The sequence below is a fragment of the Grampus griseus genome, assembly GCF_964374135.1.
Source record: "Grampus griseus genome assembly, chromosome: 20".
NCBI classification, from domain to species: Eukaryota; Metazoa; Chordata; class Mammalia; order Artiodactyla; family Delphinidae; genus Grampus; species Grampus griseus.
In genome coordinates, this window is record NC_139014.1 from 2260035 (window position 1) to 2283636 (window position 23602).

General features: G+C 41.0%; 1 protein-coding gene across 3 annotated transcripts in view; it reads right to left on the minus strand.

The window, feature by feature from the left end:
• ABCA5 (ATP binding cassette subfamily A member 5) overlaps positions 1 to 15071 on the minus strand; it is a 63636-nt gene extending 48565 nt beyond the window's left edge. For all 3 annotated transcript variants that reach the window (XM_082679537.1, XM_082679538.1, XM_082679539.1), the window contains exons 1-4: positions 14995 to 15071; positions 3716 to 3835; positions 2439 to 2643; positions 266 to 427 (exon numbers count right to left, since the gene is read on the minus strand). In XM_082679537.1, coding sequence (XP_082535663.1) covers positions 266 to 427; positions 2439 to 2643; positions 3716 to 3817 — 469 coding nt within the window. In that variant the 5' untranslated portion in view covers positions 3818 to 3835; positions 14995 to 15071. The remainder of the gene's footprint in view (positions 1 to 265; positions 428 to 2438; positions 2644 to 3715; positions 3836 to 14994) is intronic.
• Positions 15072 to 23602: the final 8531 nt, after the last annotated feature.

Consider the following 23602-nt stretch of genomic DNA (forward strand, 5'->3'; position numbering starts at 1 on the left):
AGATAAAATTCTGTTTTGTTACTGTAAACAATATAAATGTATTAAAATTAAGGTGGATGTTACATAAATTATACTTCATATTATGTATATAGATGTAGACAGATAAATACACATATATTTTTATGCTACAGTTGACAGTCTTCTTACCTGAATAACTATTATTTAAAATGCCAATGGTGGACACCATCAAATTTTGCATATGAACTATAGGAGCAGCAAAAATGGGAATTTAATTCATTTTCACTGATTTTTTAGGGCCATTTACCTCTTGAATCCATATAAACAGAAGACACTGGAATCATATCAGGAAAAAAACGGAGTTCATAGGACATGAAGTCTTTGAAAACCACACCTACAAAGTTGCTGGGCTTAGAAAGACTGGATGCTAGCAATTCTTTTTCACTTGTATATTCTTCGGTAATTATGACTATAAAATATTATAACAATTTAGTTAGCTCACAAATTTGAATAGTTTATTGTAATACAATACACCAAGTTTAACATTATATTTGATGAATGTAATATTTCATAAGCACTTGTCTGATGCTCTAACTTCTTAGAAAATGAATACAGCTCTTCTAAAAAGAAACTAAAAAATGAATATTAAAATAGTGCAATTTTACAGACACTATTTCTTAGCTGTCATTTGATGACATAAATTATGTATGTGTCATGTAACACATAAGTTATTAACGTAATAAAATAGATCATATGCTTTATATGCAATATATGTAGTCCACTTATCTACGTCAAAGTAAAACCATACAAACGACTCCTTGATAAATGAGTGGATATTTGATTTTCAAATATTCCTTCTTACGAAGAAAATTCCGTAATCCTTCCTCAGAAACTAAATGTGTATGTTAGTAACTATGACACACTCGTCTTTGAATAAAAATTGCCATTTAAACCCAATACTGCTTGTTCCTTTCCTAGAAGATACATGAAAAAATACTGTAATCATCATTAAGCTCTTTTCATACCATAATCTTAATTTTTCAACATTTTCTTGAAGTCTTATTTACAATCAAGCAGTCTTCACTACAGGAGGCTCAGAACATGTCATGAAATGGGAAAAAACACGTAGGATCAGTACTTAACTTTACTACTTATTAGCTGTGTGAGAACAGGTAAGCAATTTAGTTCCCTGAACTTTAGTATCCTCACCCACGATACCTAGCTGATCACAAGGGGTTGTTAATATCGAATGTAGTTACAGACATGAAAATGCTTTGTAAATTATAAAGTATTACTTAAATGTTAATTCTCATGATTTTCCAGACCATGAAGGTGTACATGGAACTCCAGGATTGATCTGAAGAAAGAGGGTGTTAATTCAACATCCTACCAGTTAAGTTACCATGTATGTATGTACAGTCTCACGTTCAGAGTTCTGCCATTAAAAAGACAGAACTTAAAAAAAAAAAATCTACATACATTTCTACTATTCTGGCATCTAAGTTAATACACACTGACTTGGATTTCTTTAGCATATATACTTTTGTCCTACTCAGAATTACCAATGAATTTCATTCTCAACATTTCTGATGAGTTCTTCTTAGCTGACATGCTAAATTCTTATGGCTATCATGCTGCTTATGCTTAATATGATAAACCAACAAATGTATTCTATACTAGTAAGATGAAAATATTAAACAGTAATACACCAGAAAGAAACCACTGGGGAGAAAGCTATTTGCCCCGTGGTTGTATCAACATCTTCTGTTTAGTGCCACATTATCCAATAATGCGTGACACACACTAAAGTCAATTACAACTAACAATCCTATATGATGGAAGATAACAGGTTATTTTCTTATTTTCTACAATTCAGCATTTCATTAAATCAATCATCCTGGCATCAGCATTACTGTCTTTATGTATTCCTAGTTTCTTAATAGTTACGTGAGTCAGAATCAAAATGAAATATTCCTTCAAATCTTTTATACTATACAAATATGCTATTTTATAAATGGTCTATGAATTAAATATAAAATATTAAAACATAATATTTAAATTATAGCATAATTTAACATAGCATAACATAATTTAACATAGCATAACATAATTTAACATAGCATAACATAATTTAACATAGCATAACATAATTTAACATAGCATAACATAATTTAACATAGCATAACATAATTTAACATAGCATAACATAATTTAACATAGCATAACATAATTTAACATAGCATAACATAATTTAACATAGCATAATAACATATGCTTCCTATTACCAAGACTACAAATTAAAGTTTCACAAGAATCATAAGGCAGCAGAATTACATGATGTTAGTATTTCTATAAAACTATGTTTTGGTGAAAGGACATATATCTAAATGTTAAGAATGGTATTTACTCAATAAAGCAAATGGCAAAATACTGAAGAGGCTTTCTGCAAGAGACAGAATACACATGTAAACTCACAATACCGTTAGGAAGGTGATCAGTAGAAACCTTGTGCATGATGTCTCTTGTAATATTAGTCACTGGTGTAAATCCAAGAACTAGGTTAGAGAGGACAGATTTGTCCATGGGGTTAAGTTCCATGTCAGGCACTTCTTCATAGATCTTATTCGGATGCATCATGCTTATTAATACTAACCAAAATAAAAAAAATAGTGGAAAAAGAATTTCCTATAACAAAGGAAACAAACAAAATGATTACAAAGTATAACAATGGCAGCAAAGATCATCAAGATTTCTATGAATATAACTAATACTAACAAAAAACATGAGGAACTTGGGTCTCCTCTCTTAAGTACAAAAAATAAAAGCAATTCCATCCTAAAAGAAATACTGTGCTGAACCTAACCCAACAGCATATGAATTTTTCCTTTACATTCAATTTTACTAAAATATTTTAAAATTCATGTCACCATAATACATTTAAATGACATAAAAGCTAACATTTAAACATCTTAGATTACTAATATAAACTATAATAATAAATTTACTCATACATGACTTTATTCAAAGTAACTTACCAAACATCTGTAATACGGATCACCATAAAAATGTCTTTATTCAAGTCTGAATTAAAACTCATGCTTTAATTACAGCTAAGTTTCTACTACTAAAACTATACTCAATTATATTCGGTAGTCAACTTTAACAGGGGTGAACTCATTATTGTTTCATCTTGCTGTTTAATTGTTCTGCTGGCTTCAAGAGATCAACAATACCATTCCATCCTTTAAAATCACTAGTAACTGGTTAGCCAGAGTTCTTACTTTCTTTCACCTTTTAAAGTAATGTATGCTAAATAAATAAATAATAAAGTAATGTATGCTTGTGGGAACAAATATGTGGCATCATTTTAGTAATTATGGGCAATTCAATCCAGAGTCCAAAAGATGGCCGGCAATAAGGAATAAACTATGGAATAATGTTCCATGAAGTTATCTGCAGAATCTATTTTTCATTCCATGAAACGGGAAATGCATGCCTCAAGGTTCAAAATCAAGCACTGATATTAGAAATTAACTAAATTTAGACATCATTATTAAAATTTTTGACATTCAGAAAACATGGGATAATTTAGGTATTTTTCTGAGGCCAACACAACAAGTTTTTACAAGCAAATTAAAGGGACCTAAGAATATAAAATTATAATAAAAATGTATCCAGCAAAACAAATCATCTTTTAAAGATGGAACATACTAATGCAAAATAAACTGCAATAAGACATAATGGTCACTTAACTTACCTGAACGCTACTTTTTTTAGTCCTGCATTTAATGAGGTAATTCTTCAGTAGGAGTGTTCTGGTCTGTCTCCAAACTCCAACTTCCCGAATTGCAGTAGCCATGTTTTCTGGATTAGTTTACTAAAGAAAGGAGATTGGAAAAAAAGAAATTGGAACCACACAGTCAAGTATATGCCATTTCTAACGTCAAAGACAGACAGATGTTTCAGCCTCAGGCTAGACAGTTAAGCATACTCCACACTGTCTCTCCTACCCGGACAGAATGCACGGAACGGCAACGTGAAGGTCCTGAAAAGTAAATAGTAGCACGTGAAACAAGGGGGAACCGGAATTCCACTTTTTCTCTTCCAGTGTCCTCTAAACTGAACGCACTGCAAGTGGGCACTGGGACACAGAGAAAGCTCCGGAGGAAGCTCTCTAGTTCTGGCTCGGTAGGAAACGGAAGTCTTCTGCTCACGGAGAACGGGGAAACACCCAGTCTTTTATTCTTTTCTACATTCTCCTGGGCCCTTGTCCCCAAGCAACCCCGTTTACAGCAGTGTCAGACTGCAGTGATGAAAGCTGAGCCCAGCTAAACTCTCTCTTCTGAGTGGAGCTTCTTCCACAAGGGTCGGGAGACAAAGCCCGCTGCTTTCTGCTCTGTCACCTTCCAGACACAGGGCCCTGAATGCGGCACATGCAGTCGCCGAAGTGCGTGGCCCAATGGGGCAGGAAAACCCTAGCTTGGCGGCTGGAAGATGGAAAAGAGAAGCCACGGGGAATCAAAAAGTAGCAGGGAGAGCAAATGAAAAGAGGAGTTCAGGGAAGCAACGCAATGAAGTTGTTCATTAGCTCCTGGACTAACACACCCAATCTGGGTAAATATGCATCTTATCCTACTCTGTGCACCAAACACTTGAGGAACTGAATTCACAGACAGACGCACCGCCCAGATCCGGATGGGTCACTGGGCGGCACACACGGACAGATTCAAACTGCACTGCAAAGGCTTCTGAAAACTAAACCGAAATTAGAACCACAGTTCAGAGAACGTGGGCAGAAACTGAAGACCTGAACCTAACCAGGTGGACAGCACGCTAAAAGAAGACATCAATGCTCTCTACGGGATGAAAACAAAACCTGCAGTCTCACACAACGCAAAATGACTCCGGTAATGAAGCATGTGAAAAATGTCACTCTACCCACAGGTGCCACTGCCAAGGTGACACAGATTTTGAAATTATCTGACGAAGACTTTAAGGCAGCTACTTAAAAAGTGCTCCAGCAAACAGTGGCAAGAAAACAGTCATTCCTGAAAACAATGAAAGTGTCAGCAAAGAAACAAGATATCAAGCAGCACCAAGTAGTCATTCTAGAACAGAAAAACACAGCAACAAATACACAAGATCCACAGAATGGGCTCAAAAGCAGAATGGAGACAACAGAAAAACAGTCAGTCAACTTGATAGATCAAGAGAAGCTACTCAATCTGAACAAAAGAGAGAAAAGAGGTTTTGTTGTTGTTGTTTTAACAATTAACAATACCTCAGAGAACTGTGAGACAATAACAAACGGTCTAACATTCAAACGATCAGAGACCCAGAAAGAGAGAAGTGTGTTAATGCTGCAAAACGTATTTACAGAATTACTGGCTGAAAACTTCCCAGATTTGGCCAGAGATGAAACACCTAAGAGTTTCAAGACGCTTGATGAAACCGAAACAGGATAAATCGAAGGAAATCCACATTCAAACACATCGTGATTAAACTGCTAAAAATGAAAGACAGTGAAAAATCTTGAAAGCAGTCAGAGAATAACCACTGCATCACCTACAGGAATACTGCTTTGAACGAGAGCAAATTTCTCATAAGAAACTCCGTGGCTAAACTGGGTACTCATACACTGCGGGCGGGACTGCAAAGGGGTTTAGCTGCTGAGGAAAAGTTTGGCAGCTCTCCAAAAGTGAAACAGAGTTCCTACATGATCCCACTACTCCATGGGGACTCAAACAAGTGCACGTTCACGCAGGGTCATAACTGTTAAACAGAGTTCCTACGTGATCCCACTACTCCATGGGGACTCAAACAAGTGCACGTTCACGCAGGGTCATAACTGCCAAGACGCAGAAACAGCCCAAATGTCTACCAACAGACGAAGGGAAAAACAAACTGTGGTGTATACACGCAATGATTTACTATTTACCGTAAAGAGGAGTGCAGTACTGATACATGCTACAACGTGGATGAACCTCCAAAACATTACGTTACGTGAAAGAAGCCAGACACAAAAGGTCAAATCGGATTCCATTTATGTGAAATTTCCAGAATACATAAATCCACAGAAATGGAACGCAGACTGGTAGTTGCCAGAGGAGAAGGGGAGAAAGTGCTTAATGAGTACAGGGTTTCACTCTGGAGTGACGGAAACAAATTTCACCTCAGTGTACTTTTTGAGCTGTATGACCTAAATCACTGCATCACAGGCCCAGTAGCCCTCTTCCAGGCTAAGCTGACCCTCTGGAGGCCCCTGGGGCCCCTTCTGCGAGTGGACCTCTGTTGCAGCCACATCGCAGGTCTTCAAAGAGGTTATATGCAAGCAGAAGCCAGCCTGGCCGGGCTCCCGAGTGCACTCTCCATGGTCCCTACTCCAGTTGGCTCGGCCCCGTCACCTAGAAAGGTATCGAGAGGGCAGCTTGGAGGAGACACCAAAAAAGTCCCGCTAAGCCTTCTTCAGAGAGACATTTGTTCCTTGTTTTATATAAACCTATTTGATGGCAGCCACTGGTGTGACCCCCTCTACCACAAGAACAGTCTGTTCCAAGCTGGCTGACCGTCTCCACCTGGATAAAAAAGCAGGCAACTTTTTAGAGGCAGCTTGTCTTACCCCCCAAAAGGCAATATACATAATTGAAGTTTGGATCAAATAAACATCCTCTTTATATGTGCAGAAGAGAGCTTTTTCTTAAATTTAACGATGAGATTTAGACAACTTTCATTCCCTCTGTGCTTTTTTCTATTTTCTCAATTTTCCCATCAATATGTGTTCCTTATATGGTGGGGAAAAAAGTAATTACACAATTAGGTATACTGTAAAAATCTTAAATGAGTAAATTAAAAAGAGCAACATTGCAGCAGCCAAGAAAGGAGGATACACTCAAAATAAATGCTCCCAACAGCCTCATTCCTGTTATATCAGATCCTGCAATGAGCTGGTGATCACCTCTAGGCCGATGAAAGGAAGGAAGAAAGGAAGGAGGGAAGGAGGGAGGGTGGAAGGTAGAGAAAGGCAGACGGATCACACTCATTCGAGGATGATTTACTACGAAACACAGAAACACTAACCAACTTAACAGCAAGAACATTCTCAAGCTATCTGCCAAACACATCGATTTACTGGGAGCCACTGAATTATTCATTCCAATTGAACGCTGCAAGCTCGATGCCTCATTTTTAGAAAACAGGCCCCTCCTGAAGCAGCTGATGGACTCACAGTATTCTTCCTTCCTTTGAGAACTGCTCCCTGAACTCAGGGTTGAGTCTTTAACAGCCTTGCCTGAAGCCCATGAACCTGTGCACACACCCCGCCATCCCACCAGACACACCACGACTACCATCACCACGGCCACCTCTGAGCGGTAGCATTTAAGTTTTCTCTAGGCAGAGTGGAATTTTTAACTAAGAGACCCAGAGACTGGGACTCATGGAAACAGTTAGGTTAATAGAAGCATTTAAGAAAGTTCATACATTCTCGGAACTAAGCTTTCCCCTAAGGTTTGATACCTACTGTGCCCCAAACCTGATTCTTCTTCCTTGGACTATGTGAAATGCCCTATTATCTACCCAGTATATTTTATTTTCACTTAAGCTGGCCAGATCAGTTTCTATTTCTCACATCAAAGGACTCAGCCAGTGTTACAGTATAATGTGTTCTTAACTCCATGGTTAGAAAACTCCGAAAACAGCAGTTTTCAAAGTGAAGTGTGCCAGGAACAAAGGGAAATGTTAAAGACCCACGTGCCTCCCTGCCTACCAAGTGTCCAGTCCACTGACGCTAACGGGAGTGAGCGCGCAGGGCCCGATAAAAAGCGGAGAACCACTGAAGTAGTTTTTAAAGCAGCTTTAAAGTAACAGTAACAGGGAGATAAATGTCTCTGCAGACGATGACGCACAATGACTAATCAAAGGAGTCACTTCAGTGTCCATTCAGCCTCAGTTTTGTCCTTTCTTCCAAAGCACAAAATCCCTTCTGCAGCAAAAGGTGTTTTCATGCTGTTTTCCTTTTGCCCCTGAGCTCTAATTTTTCTTCCTCATCGTTTTTCCTCAGCCAGAACGTCTTCTGTCTCAGCGCAGAAAGAATTCCAGGAGAGGCAGAGTGAGAGGGAAGGAAGAGTTTGTTAGTACAGGACGCTTGTGAGAGATACAAGCCCACAGGCAAGGGAGTGCCGTCCTGAGAACTCGGCGGGCTACATTTTTATAAGCAAAGGAAAAGTGGGGAGGGGGGAAAAGACCACCTTCTTTTTCATTCTTCAAGTCTTCCACTATTAACTCCCCCTACATGGTGGGCGGGGGAGTTTTTGACCCCATATGGCCCAACTGGGATTGTCATGGCGCTATGGAAATGAGCAAAACGGCGGTCCTGTTACACATACTATGATATTGTAAATTATTTCAGGTTTTGGTATAATGTCACCTTTCCCCGATATCTCTGCTCTTAGCGCATGCAGACATGTAAGCCCCTTCTCAAGGATCATCAACTTGCCGACTTCACTGGGCAGGATGTGGGTCTCACGCCACCATCGTTTCATTGTTTGGGGGCATGTCTCGTGCTTCTGCTGCTTGGTTCTGTTGTTAAGCAAACCTGCTTTCTTGAGTGATCGTTAACTTACAGGGTCTCCCATACTTTTTTATTTATGATCCCCTAGTGGGATTAACTATTTAATTACCTACTTTGTCTCCCTACTCTGTCCCTGTCAGAATGACCAAAAGAATAAATACACATAAAGCTGAAAATGGTGCCTGGAACATGGCACGTAATTACACATGTTGATCACTACTGTCTATAAAAGTAGTAACACTAATATCCTCAAGGGATATCATACTCATGAAACAAGGACAAAGCAATTCAGAGAAAGCTACTAGAGAATTTGGAAATGGAACAGACAGATAGAAATAAAATTCTTGCTAGCTGGGGCGAGTGCCAAATCGGTGAGTTAGAATGGACTGAGTCAAGGTAATTCCCCCAGAATCGATGGCCAGAGGACAGAGGGAAGAAAATGCTGACCAGGAAGCATGAACTCTGTTATGAAGTATACAGACGAATCAATGCTATGACTCACCTGAACAAACCGATGTTTTTTATATTCATAAGCTCCAGTCTAATCATGTGAAAAATGTTAAATTTCAATAACCTTGAACTTCCATCTACTCAAATTATTAAAACAAAACATCTTCAAGAAGAAAAATCAATTGACTTATTGTTTTCTTCAAGAAAGTAAACACCTGGTTTGGGTGTTTGAAAACTAAAATGAAACATTCTTAACATTGATTCTTCATTAACTTTTAGTTTAATGTTCACCTAACCAGTAACTTCAAAGCTGTAGATAGGTTTTTATAAACTGACAACAGTGAACCTATTTGCCCACCTGGGCACCCACAACCCACGGAGTTTAAGCAGGTGCAATTTGAAAAGGGCCGTGGGGAATAAATCAGGCGAGGATGGCTCTGCATCATGATGTGAAGCACTAACTACTGTAAAAGGCTCCTTGCAAACCACAGGTGCTGAGGGAAATATTGTGCTGCTTCTTCAAGTGCTGAGACCACGGTGTCTCTGCGAATTAATGTTTGTCCTTTGGGAGAAGACGGAAGGAGAACGAAAAGAGGGAAGCCTGCACCTCCCACTGGTGGGGTGATCATAAAGTCCCCTCTGCTCCCCCCGCCCCACACTGCTTTGCAGGGTAGGGAGGGGGGATTTGGGATGGAGGAAGGATATGGGAAGGCAGTGCTTTCTATACTGAAGACCTCGGCCAAAGATAAAGAGACGGTGTCTGAGCTGAAACCAAGCCCTATGGGCAGGGCACTGAGGTTTCCTGAAAGAAAGGTGGAAATCCACCCCGCAGAGGTGACATGAAAGTGGTTCTTCTGACTCCAGTGCACAGCTGAAAGCGGGGCTGCAAAGTTAGGAACGAGGCACGGCCAGCAAGGGGACATCTGTAAAAAGTTTAACTCGTCCTGTGCCTTTTCCTGGACCAAAAGAAAACCCATATTTAGCATGAAGCTCTAAATTTCCTCTTTCTACACTATAATTCCCCTGAATTATCCCAAACGTTATAGCCTTATGTGGTGAGATTCAAAAGGACAAAAGCAAAAGGCAGTGAAGGATGCTTGGCCTGCCCCGCATTTAACATTGGCTGTTAAGTGGGAAGAGAATCATACAGTCAACATCCAGGAGGAGTTTACTCACAAGTAACAGAGTTCACACAAGCCCAGGGCATTGTAAATAGAGACGACCAGACAACCGTAAAAAAGCAGCTTTTTGAGTAGACAACACATGTAAGACCTCTTTTGCAACGTATATTAGAAGATGACCCTTGAAAGCACAAGTTCACAACTTAAGAGCAATAAAACTTCTAATGGCATAGTTTTAACAAATTGTACTTTTTGGAAAACTTACAATACTTGACACAGTTCCAAAGTCTTACCAAGGCAGTACCTTTAAAACTCTTAAACAAAGCCAATTCTTAACTGCTCGAGAACTATGACAAAGACATAGAAATATGGGTACAAAATTATTTTTAAGAATATTTCAAGTGTCTTTCCATTGCTCCACAGCGTATCTGGGGAATGTGTTAAGTTTGTTATAGAGCTTTAAATAATAATTAGTTTTATGCACCTAGTATCACTAAAGGTTTAATTAAATATTTAACTTTCTGCTGGAGGAAGGAGGGAACGAAAAGTGCTCACTGAACTGAGAAAGCACCTTGAGACCGAAAAACAAAACAAGGCAGGCAGCTGCACGCAATCAATGGATCCGTTTATTACGGGGTAACTTACTCACAGGGTGGGCTCCGGGTCGGGAAAAACGACCTGCAGCTGCACTCCCCTCCCCACCGGCGGGGGCCATGGGACGACTTTAGAGTTAACCTAGCGTATGGAGGCAGTGCTTGGAAACGGGACCTGTACTCCTAAGTCAAAATTCATGACTGGGTACCTAGTCTCGTGGGCACCGGGAATATACATCATCGGTGTTTGGGGACTGACAGAGCATGGAGGCCACCTGATCCTAACGATTATTAAAACAGTTTCTATTAACTGCAAAGCTTTGACAACAGAGAAGTGACTTACTGCACAGTTCAGTCCTGGGTAGGGTGGGTGAAAGGACAGGATAAACTGTAAGAGCCCAGGATGGCGTCAGTAATGCTAACAGCCATATATCCATACTTTTCCTAGATAAAAATAATTCACATTAAATCTAATAAGTTGCAAGAAAACGGAAAGCCCACTAAAGCCCATCTTCCTTTTCTAATGCATTAATAGTTGACTTAAAGACTGAATTTACATAACCCAAAATTCAGTATCAGAAATTCACTACTGTATTAAAGAAACATTGATTACTATATGTGCTACGAAATATATTTCACCTTTCTCAAAGCAGTAAAAATGTGCATGACCTTTAGAAATAACTGTCAGAAAAAATTATCTAGAATGTATTAATTTTAGTTCTGAGAGGAACAAATTAAGATTATATCCTATAAAAAAGGAATTGAGCCATCCGAATGTTCACAGCCATCCTGGCAAAAGATGTGGTCAGTCAGTCACCTTAGCAAGTTTGAAAAGATTCCTGGAAACGATCTAAGCTGAAAGTATCCCCAACAGACGACTATTAGAGGTGACTTCTCATCCACCCAAGCAGAGCTGATTATTACTCCTTTGTTCCAATAAATAAACTGTAATTGCCGTTACCATACTGTGTCATCATGATCTGTTTACATCTTAATCTTGAACTTGACCATGAAATCCGTGACAAAAAGACGGCCTTCTTTGCTTCTCTACCACCCATGGTAATACTAAAACCAGTATCATCTTACCGCAAGTTCCTTTATCCAGATTTGCTGAGAGTCTATAGATCAAAGGTCTGTAACGGAGCCCGAGGGGGTTAAATCCAGCCCACAGGCTGTTTTGTACAGCCCAGTAGTTAGGAATGGTTTTCACATTTTTAAATGGGGGGGAAAAATCAAAGAATAACGGTATTTTGTGACATGTAAAAATTATAGGAAACTCAAATCTCGAGTCTAGAAATAAAGTGTTATTGGAGCAGAGCCATGCTCAGCTGTTTCTGTGCCGCCTGTGACTGCTTTGTGCTACAACGGCAGAGTTCAGTAATCAAGACAGAGACCATGTGGTCCACAAAATCTAAAACATTTACTGTGTGGCTCTTCACAGAAAAAGCTTGCTGACCACCCTTACAGACAAAAGGAGGAAGAAAGAAGAAAAGCGGCATAGTCATTAAACATTTATTGAGGGATTTATGCACCAAACTTTTTTAAAAAAAATACAAAACGGAGTTAGACACTGTCACTGACTTTGCAGATAGATAAAATTTAATATAATGTGGTAAGTGCAACTGGGGGAAAGAGTCTGGGAAAGAGTGGAATGCAAATTCCAGGCAGGGAAAAAGAATGGAAGAACTAGACTCCCCAAAGGGGCTTGACTTGTGTAAAGAACAGGGAAACCTGCAATGAGGCAGAGGCTCGGGCAAAGTGAATTGGGGCAAAAAGGGCAGGTGTACCCTCTAGATGACACTATTAGGACAGGCCCTGGAAACAGGTTGTCAAATACCTTATATGCAAAATTAGACTAGACATCTTTATTTTGTGTACCCATACTTCCTTGACTGCACTTTTCATACCTAAGAATAATTGTTTAATTGCCTGGCAATCCCATATTTCACTAGTCCTTTCACTTTCCTAATCCCCAAAGCTTCCACCCACAGCATCGCCCTCAAATGATGACCTTGATCCCCACTTCACTGAGAAACTGAAGCCATCAGGAGAAATTTCCGAAACGTTCCACTACCCCTTCTATCCGCCTACCTACAGCCGCATCAGAGGTAATGTTATACATTTCAACAAGGTGCCATTTCGGCCTAAACTGAAGATTTTGTTTCCACTAGAACTCTGAGAGATAAAAGCTAAATGGAATCTGGTATCAATGAGACCTTTAATTTAAGATTTATTTTTTAGAAGAAGAGGTTAAGAACATCTTTGGCAGATGACTTGAAAGAAGTTCCTGCCCAGCTACACACATCACTGGCTTCTCAACTAATAAAACAAAAGCACTGTCGGGACTTCCCTGGTGGCACAGTGGTTAAGAATCCACCTCCCAATGCAGGGGATGCGGGTTTAATCCCTGGTCAGGGAACTAGATCCCACATGCACGCCACAACTAAGAGTTCGCATGTCACAACTAAGGAGCATGTGTGCCCCAACTAAAGGAGCTGGTGAGCCGCAACTAAGGAGCCCGCCTACCTCAACTAAGACCTGGCACAACCAGAAATAAATTAAAAAAAAAAAAAGGCACTATTAAAATCAAGCCTTTTACAGGAATTCCATGGTGGTCCAGTGGTTAGGACTCGGCACTCTCACTGCTGAGGGCCAGGTTCAATCCCTGGTCAGGGAACTAAGATCTCACCAGCAGCGAAGCACAGTCCAAAAAAGAAACCAAGCCTTTTAACTTAACAGGGAATAAATTATAAATGTTCTCTTCTTCTCTAGTGTTCTAAAATTTACTGAAGGTAGTATAATAATAAAAGAAAATAATAATTGTCAATATGATTTAACCTAAATTTTATGACAGTATTTCTTGCTGAATGGGAAAATAATGCAATGGTACCCACATGACAAGTTATCCAATACCTTTTCTTACATATAACAGGTTCCTAAAAACTTGTGCTTACAACTATTCTAGGACGATTAATTCACACACTAGCAAAGATTCCAATTTATGAGAATACTACAAAATTCTTTTATGCAATCATCTCCTCAAGCTCAAGGGCAGAGATTACAAATCGTATTCATCTTGGCATTCTTGGCACATAGCTTAGCATCTAGAATATAAAAGACACTCAGATAAACCTGTAATGTATTAATAATGTATTAATGTATTAACGTATTAATAAACTTGCTTTGACCCTGAATGCAAGATTTCCCTATACTGAATCCTGTTTGAAGGAAAATACACTTAAACAGCACATATTCCAGGATTAATGCCTTACTAGTTAGCTTTTAACCCAAATACCCCCAAGAGCCCTAACTGCCCTAATAATGTTCTCTTGTACGGAGTCTTCCCTAAAAATATGTAACATCGCTCTCTGGATAGAAGCAAAATATAGGGCATCAAGGACGAGAATTTAGAGTCTGGCATCCCTGGGTTGGAAGCTCAGCCCTTTTGGCTAGTTGGGACCGAAATAAGTGACTTAACTTTTTTGGGAAGCGTTTTCCACATCTGCCCAATAGAATAAGACCCCTCCGACCTCCAAAGGATGCTGGCAAGACTGAACGAGATAATACTGAACCTGCCTCACGGCTGGGAGTCCAACATACACTCCTTTTCTCCCCTTCCGTTCCTGCACAACGTCCTCGATGGAAAGTAAACGTGACTGCCTTTATTCTTTCAGACTTATTTAGAAACGTCTGTCCAAGCCTTGGGAGCCCAGGAGCAACCCTCCTGCAGCTATTAGCGCCGGCAGCCTCCCGAGCTTTCGCGTCTGCTGTAGTATCAATACTTCCACGCCTGGAGCCTTGCGTTTCGGGAACCAGGGCACTTCCCCCAAAACCGTGCCCCAAGCTCTGCGCATCTCTCCCGAACTCCTCCTAGCGCAGAGCGAGGAGCAGCCCGAAGCTCCCAAGGGAACCCGCGCTCGCGGCCAGGTGTTCAGAGGGAATTCCCTTCCCAACATCTCCGCCCTCCGCAACGGCGCCCTGAGGATGGAGACCACCCCGGCCAGCCCAAGGCAGGGGTCCCGCGGCGACCCCGGCATCCGCACCCCGACACCCCGGGGGGCGAACAGCATCCTCCTCCACAGGACACGCCGCAACCGCGCTCTCCCCGACCTCGGGGACCCTTCTGCCCCCAGCTGCCGGCTCGGCCCCCTCCGAGCCCCGCTGCACTCCAAGCCCCAGACCCCCCGGCCGCACCCACCGCCCCTCCCCCGCCGGCCGCCCCTCCTCCACCCCTCACCCCCTCCCAGGGGTGACAGCCACCCCAGCGGGCCTCACACCCCGCAGCCCTGGGCGACCGCGTCACCTCAGGGCCGGGCCGAGCGCCGACCGGCCGGGACACGCGGAGTCCGCGGGGACCTCAGCTCGGAACAGTGTCCGAGAAGGCGGCCGCGCGCGCGCGCCCCCGACGCTGCAGGACGGGGAGGGCAGGGGCGGAGAGGGGAGGGCGCGGTGCCGGAAGCCGCGCTCCGCCCCGCGCAGGACGCACCTGAGGGCGGGGCACCCCGAGGACGCAGCCAGCAGACGGGCGCGCTCCCGCCGCTCGGCCCGGCGCATCCCGGCGCAGGCGCGGAGAGCGACCCTGGGGGCGGGGCCTCGAGGGGGCGGGGCTGCGAGGGGCGGGGCGAGCGGGCGCTCCAAGGCCCGGGACCCCTGGGTCCACCTGGACGCCCGTCTCTGCAGCGCGGCCTCGTGGCTCAGTCCCCGGGGCCCCCGGCGCCTCAGATCTGCCTCCTTCGTGGAGACCTCGCCCAGCTCCCCCCGGGACACTGGCAGAAACAACGGGCTTGAAGTCAGGGACTCCGATTTGAGTCCAAAGTCTGCAGTATCCTGGCGTGTGACCTTGGTCCGCCGCCCCATCCTCATCTGCCTCCTGCGTCATACCCACTAAGAATCCTTTCTTCTCTGCCTCTCGGCTTTTAAGCGGTCCCCTCCCAGGTCTGCATTCCGCAGCCCCTTCTCCTTCCCGCCGCCCTGTGTGGGGTGCAGTGTCTTCGTGCCATCAGACCCTGACCTAGGACATGTGGACATTAAAAGATGCTTCAGATTCCGAAGTGTCCTCCTGAGAGTCTGGGATGTGGCAGATCCTGAATCTTCCAAATGGCCTGAGACATACCGCATCTGTGGGAGATTCTATACCGCACTTTTATTTGCTAAAAATGTAAACTGGTGTTTTGAGTTTTATTGCCCAAATTGACCTAAATGGTGGTCAGAGTTATTGCAAAGGAAGAAAAGCTCACAACAGATTTTTACTCTCCAGATTTCTGTATGGTCACATTTCTTTGCACAGTTTTTTTACTTTTGGGGCATTTAACTATTTTAAGATCTTAAAAATTCCGTTGATCCTGTATACATTGTGTTTTGTTGTTGTTGTTGTTTTTTTACTTATCATAGTTTTTCTGCTCCTTAAATTTAAACCAAATCTCTCCAACAGTCACTCTAAGTTCTACCAAAATAAACAAAAAACAGAAAAACAAGGAAATGTGTTATTTCTCCTACTGAATATGGATTAAACAGGAAATTCAAAGAGCTTTAGCGGAATCCATTATGATTAAAAATCTGGCAGTGAGAGTCAGGGGAAGGGAGACAGAATGTTCTAGGAATTACATCAGAAAACTGAAGAAGGCAAGTAGTGAAAACTATACATGATGTATTCTTTTCTCTTTTGGAATAGCTAAGACATTTTAGTTACAAGTTCAGAAGAATGCATTATTAATGGCCTAGGATTTGTGGGCATGTAAATAAATGGAGGTCAAAAATAAATCTACCTGAGAAAATGTGTTACTGAAATATACATTCACCCCAATTCTCCGATTGTACTTCTCACTAGTTGCCTCAACTGCTTTAACTTCAGAAGTCTGTGCATCATTTCTACCACTATTCTAGACATTTGTTTCCTGAGTTTCTTATCCTTGCAATGTTCTCTGTCATTCAGCCTGCCTATACTTCTGCTCTTGCTTCAGTATAACGTGACCAAAACCAAAAAAAACCTCATCACCCCAGACAAAATGATCTCACTTTCCTCTCAACTGCCCACATGCTACCATCTTGTTCACGTGGTTTTACTTATATACTCTCTTCAATCATATTGTAAGTAGTCTGAGATTAAGAGCTTTTTCTTATACCAATTTAAACTTCCAGGTCTTGTGCATCATAATGGTGTACAGTAAATGCTGTGGATAACACTGCTGATGAGAAAACACATGTACAACAGTATGTAAACACTGTCATTATTATCCCCCCAAAAGGTCACCATGCACTGAACAAAATCTACCTAATAAAAGAAAGATATTAAATTCTTCTTATGGATGGATGACAAAGTTATGAAAATATGGTTTGTGGAATCCTAAAACAGAGAGAATGCTAAATAAGACCTTTTTAATAAAAAGACTGCTGCAAAGGGATGAACTGGTCATGACATGTTTTACTGTATCTTTGAGCCAGCTACTTAGCAGACTGCATGTACCTTGTGAACAATTTAGCCACATAATCTCGATCTAAATTTCCATAGTTACCAGGTCCTGGTACTAAATAAGCAGCTGCAGCAAAGATGTTCCTTTCCAAGCTTCTGTATCTAGGAAAAAGCAAACGAGCTCTACTGCTTGGTTGTCATGGTGGCAACCCAAATCCCCATAACCAATTAATAGAGTTCTAGACAAATAAACCACATGGGAATACACAGACCATACAGGTCGTGGATTGAGATGTAACAAGTTGCCTAGTTGAACAAAATAAACGAGGACGCACCAGAATTTTCACAGTATTTAACGTAGAAAAAGAGAATTTTTCTTGCTTGCTACTCTAAACGCCAACCTACATCCTAACCTCCTGCTGGCAAACAATGGAATCTATTTGTGTTGCTTTTTTACTTCCTAGAGACCAAAGCCTTACTTCATGGCTTTCTGATGCTATTTTATCCAAAATTGAGAGCAAAATTGCTAAGTTGTTAGGGCATGGTTTTTCTGCAGCCAAATCAGTACATTATTTTGCATGATTATCAATACACTGAAAACTACATAAACCATTTTAAAATCTATAACTATTAAACACTATTTATTATTGTTTTTAAGCATTTACCATTTCTACAAGCTAAAAAAATGTGCCAGGAGAGTGATGTGCTTTCTAAATTTAGTGTGTAAATGAGGTATAACTTCAAAGAAGTTCAGATTGGTACCTTTTTCTCGAATAAGCCAGGACAAATCCAGAAACACAGCCTTGACTGACAAGGCTGAAAGAGAATCTCATGTCTTTAACAACAGATTTCCAAACTACCGTCTCAAATGTGGCTGAGATTGTTAATAAATGGCTTAGGGAAATGATTAACAATTGGTGGAAGGTTGGAGAAGGGAATGACTTCCAAAGGTACTTTTAGTTTGTTGGGTGTTTAGTACTGCTACTACTACTAATTATTACTACTGTTTTCATTACCCTAAAAAGAACTTCAAGTATTATATTCTTTCTTTGTGTTTCCCCAAATGGAAAAATGACTCAAGGAGATTAATATTTGAAGAATGTCTAGCCAAATTTGATACTTAAAAACTCAACCAACCAACAAATGTCTATGGAGTTCCTAGTAGTCTTACTTAGCAAGAAGCCCCACTGTTCAGGGGAACCAAAAAAAGGTCAAGAAATCAACAATTATTCTAAGATCACAAAATAATAATTAAAGAGCATCTAATGGAAGATAATACCCGTTCCACTGTTAAACTATGTGCTGCAAACTATAAAGTACCACAGAGAATTCATTGAGGTCTAGAGTTACCAGGTACCTTCAAGAGGGAAAGACAGGGAGGAGGATGCTTTAACCAGAGTGGAGAATGTATCAGAGAGCACAGAGAAACAAGCCTGCATGGCTTTTTATAAACAGAGGATTATCAATTTACCTAAAAGAATAATAGATAGGTTAAAAAAGAGACGACTTAATCTGTGCGTCCTTTCCTTCTTCACTAAGGAACACGAACTTGAAAGTAGTAAAGGCAAAACAACATAGGAAGAGAGCTGAAACTCGAGATGGCTGAGGAGGCTGTACACAAACACCTATCTGTTTCAAATAAGTTCATGTTTCTGGGCACAAACGACATCCCACAGCTGTTTATAGGTAATCTAAGACCTACTGCATTGCTGGTAAGTTCAGAGAAACTGTAAAAAATGAAAAAGGTAATAGATCACCTGCTTTAAAAAAAAAAAAAAGGTTTAAAAGACACTGAAAACTTTAGAACAGGAAAGTAAAACTCCAGAGTCCATCATTCAATATATTTTATGAACGTTTAGAAGAGAGGTTGGTGGTCACTAAGAACCAGAATCACTAAACTAAGGATGTCATGCTATATACTCTAGTTCTTTTTTAATCTTTGAATTAAAAATGGGAATTATATAGTCACGATAGAAATTAATTTCAGCAAAGCATTTAATCTGGCCCTTTATGATGTTTGTGGATGAGACTTGACATAATAATAATTAGGTAGACTCAAAGCTGGGTAACTGTAGCCAAATTTTTGTTGATAATCTTTCATAAGTAACATAGGTTAGGATACAGAAATCATTTTCTGGTCAAATCAGAGTATGAAACAAAACCTACATAGCATAGGAAATATGACTGAAGACAGAACCAGGAAACAAAATTCATTTTAACAATTTGAACTCTAAAACCTAAAAGATACAATTTAACAGACATATATAACAACCCCCACATTTGTTCAAGTTGGAAAGAAAACTGCAGAAATACAAAATAGGCTATAGGTCCTAGCGGTACCCATGTAAACAGCACGCGGAGCGTGTAGTGTCTGCCCAGATCTATAGGAGTTACTAGGTCCACTCAGGCAGCTGACAGTCATACTTCTAACCCTTCCATCTGAAGACACTATGCCCACAATCACCTAGCCCTTGCTTTCCTTCGGGGATCCCTTTGCCAGGATTCCCCTTAGAATTCACTGTTCCTCCGGAATAGGCAGGATAATGCCACCGTGCACCCAAAGATATCCACACCCTGATCCCCGGAACCTGTGAACATGTTACTTTACACGGAAAAAGAGGATTACGTTTGCTAACCAGCTGGCCTTAAGACAGGGAGATTCTCCCGGGTCATCCGGGTGGGCCCAGAGTAAGCCCAAGGACCCTTAAAAGTAGAAGAGGAGGGCGAAGGTGTCGTCAGCAGGCTGTGCCCTGAGGTCTGCCCACCACTGCTGGCTGTGGAGCAGCAGGAAGGAATGGAAGAGGTCAGGACGCTGATTCTCCCCCAGAGCCTCCGGAAGGGATCGCAGCCTTTTGCCAACACCGTGGTTTTATCCCAGAGTGAACTTTGTGTTGGACTGCTGACCGACAAAGACTCTAAGCTAATACATTTGTATTGTTCTAAGTCACTAAGTTTGTGCAATTTGTTAGAGCAGCAATAAAAAAATAATATGCCCCTTACAAGTTAGTTTCATCCTCTGCAAGGTGGCCCTGTGATTACGTAGCATCCAAATGTCCTTTATTTTCTTCTCTCCTTCTAGGTAAGCAACATGGTGACAAAGAAGGGACGATGAATATTACTTAGTGTGGATTCAAAAACGTAATAACTGATGTAAGTCCGTAATATGGTTATAGCCTCTATAATCAGGAGTTTTCTCATTTGTAAAAAAGACTTTTGAGGGGGCTTCCCTGGTGGCGCAGTGGTTGAGAGTCCGCCTGCCGATGCAGGGGACACGGGTTCGTGCCCCGCTCCGGGAAGATCCCACATGCCGCGGAGCGGCTGGGCCCGTGAGCCATGGCCGCTGAGCCTGCACGTCCGGAGCCTGTGCTCCGCAACGGGAGAGGCCACAACAGTGAGAGGCCCGCGTACCGCAAAATAAATAAAAATTAAAGAAAGACTTTTGAAATACCTGCCTCCTCTGAGTCTCTGGGTGGCTTCAAGGAGTTTATGAGATGAGGTGGTGAAAGAATAAAAGTGCCACAACTGTTAAACACGCATGATGCACTACACACTGGTCCATAGGCTTCACATGCAGCCTTTTGTTTAATCTCTGCAGTAACACCATGAGCTATTTTCCCCTGTTGAAAAATATTTAGTGCTTAACTACTTTTAAAATACTTAAGTATTTACTATTTCAAGTAGTATCTTAAAAACTATTTTTCCCCCACCAAGGTAGAGAGTAGCTAAGGACTCTGAAAATGATAAAGCACCAGAGATTATAAGTAAGTGGACTTCATGTGCAGAATCAACATACAATGAAGAAAAGTGTTTTTCTTCTACTAGTAATTTTCCTGAAAATATTTTCTTTTTTCGTTTAAGCTTTACCGACACTAACTTTCAATATGTGTTCCTTGGACATTTCTATCACAGTTATTCTCTTCATTTATCTGTCCCTTGATTTTGTAAATAATATATGTGGGGTGCCTGTTAGATGGCAGGTACTACCCTAAGCATTACGGATAGAAAAGTAAACACCAATAGCATGGTACCAGCTGTTGAGGAGTTTAAACTGTAATGAGGTCTATAGACGAAAACGGGAAGTGACAGTGCAGTGTGGTCCCGGCATCGTGGAGATGGCGGTCGCTAGGAGGACATTAAGTGATTCAGCTAATCCAGACCTGAGAAGTCAAGGAACACTGTCCAGAGGAAGTCACATCTCAATTAAGATCTGAAGGCAAAGTAGGAGTTAGGCACGGGGAAGAAGAGAATATTCTGGTCGAATACCGTTACCTCCAGTATTTCAGCCTCTTCCTCATTTACGTGGACTTGCCTTTTCTTGACTCTCTCTAGAAACTCAACTAGGTCCTGCTTTAAGGTTCATTCCAAAATACAACTTGATGTTAAGTCCCTGATGTGAAATTTTCAAAGGTTTCATGTTTAAGAAGTCCTTGGTCTATAATCCATTTTTATCTGATCCAATATTCTCTTAAATAAATGACAAAAGTTGTTTGAGACAACTTGATTTCCCTGTCCAGTTAGAGTGTGGCCCACTTTTATTAGCTAATCATTATATAAACAACAAGTGAAAAATAAATGTTTTCTATATCGATTTTCATTCCAGTGCTTACATTCTTTGGCCACTAGATGGAGCTTGTGTGCCTGAGAGACAAAAATGCTGATTCAGTTTACCTCGGAAACTAGTGAAACTAAGCTATCAGGACATTGCGAAGAGGAAAACACTCAAACTAAATTTTAAGTGATCCTGGTTCTTAAGTTTATCCTTAAAAGGTAAAACCAACATCTTCCTTTCCTTTTAGATAAATAGGACGGTAAGAAATTTTAAATTAAATTAAATTAGTGCCCATCTTGTCCCACCTCATCCTGACCCAAGCTTTACTTTCATTTCTTTTATTTTGACATTCTAATAATACCGTCTTCTAACAACCTAACCTGGCAACTGGCACTACTTGCTGTTCCTTATTTATGCCCTCCACTCTCCCATCTCCTTATCTAAACGGATGCTTTCCTCTCAACCTGGAAGACTCACTTCCTCTCTTCCAATACTTCCCCCTCCATTATTATTGATACTTTTAGAAATCCCACTCGTTATTCAAGACACTTTTCAACTAGCACCTCCCCCATGAAACTCTTCCGGTTACTACTGCAAGAAAATGCTTTCTTTCCATTCCCTTTTCCTTCTTTTAACGAGCTTACTATTTTGTTTAATAATAAATGTAGCATGCATTATTGCAAAGCGATATGCATCTCTCTAGCACGTAAAGATTTTCTGCCTTATGATTATTTATGAACATTTCTTCATCTCTGTACTGTATAATGTTTGCCTCTTGAGTGCAGAGACTATCTTAGTCATCTTTATGTTTCCTGAAGTATTTAGCACCATATTATTTATTGAGTTGATTTGAATAATATCCATACGTTGTTGCCCAAAACTCTAAGAATCAGAAGGGAGATGATGATTCTTCGTGATAGTCTCTTGAATAAATTGGATGAAGCTCGTTTAGCAAGACCTGTGGAACCAAATCGTCTTTCTACCTAGAAATGACGGTCGTGGCATGAGACTCCAAATTTATAGAAATGACAGGTACAGTGTAACTATGTTAAAATATAAAACTGATCTCAAAATAGAGACAGCAAAAGCTTCAGATGGCAGAAATAAAGGTGAAATTCAAATCACAGTAGTAAGACCCAGGAACTGAGGTCTTAACCCAATGAAGAAGTGGCCCTAGGGCCACTTAATGAGAAGCTGAACTGAAATACCTGTGCAAATTAGGACCCTGAAGAGATTTTCACTTTCTGAAGGCTCAGGAAGTTGCCAAGCTTATCCTCTGCTCAGCAGTCTCAGCTGAGTAGGGAAGGTAATGGTTCCCATGGAAATTCAAAGTCCTAGTCTGTGAGAGTGCAATTTTACATGTTGGGGGAAACTAAATGAGTACTGGTTGTAATAATAAGGCATTCTAACCAAGAAAATTAAAACATCCTAACATGAAAGAAGGAGAGGTTACAGTTGAAACATTTTGTGTTCCTAAATTACGGTTTTTCTGAGAGGAGGCTACCATCAATCATTGATTAATTTCGGACAGCATAAAATCAAGTATGCATGTTAAAAATTTGTAATCACCTGTCGTGTGTTTGCTGCAACATTTAAGAACATTCAATTCTGTAATAGAAAATGAAAGAAAGAAAACAATGAACAGATACACAGATATGTTGCTATAGGTAAAGGAAATAGACTATATTGATACTGAACATACAGACAGAAAGGGATGGGAGGACCAGGTTAGCACATTCATGAGACATACAAGACACCAAAAATTCGTGAGGATTTACTGTGGCCCCGTGTGCCCTCTGCTCACGCCAGTCAGATAAAATACACGGACGCTCAGCAAGTTATCAGGGTTGAGCTACAACTCCAGCCAGGCACCCCAGCCCCTGAGTCTGGTGGAGAAAGTATGAACTGGCTCCAGACACCTTCTATCTGCTCACCCTCAATGCTGGTCCTCAC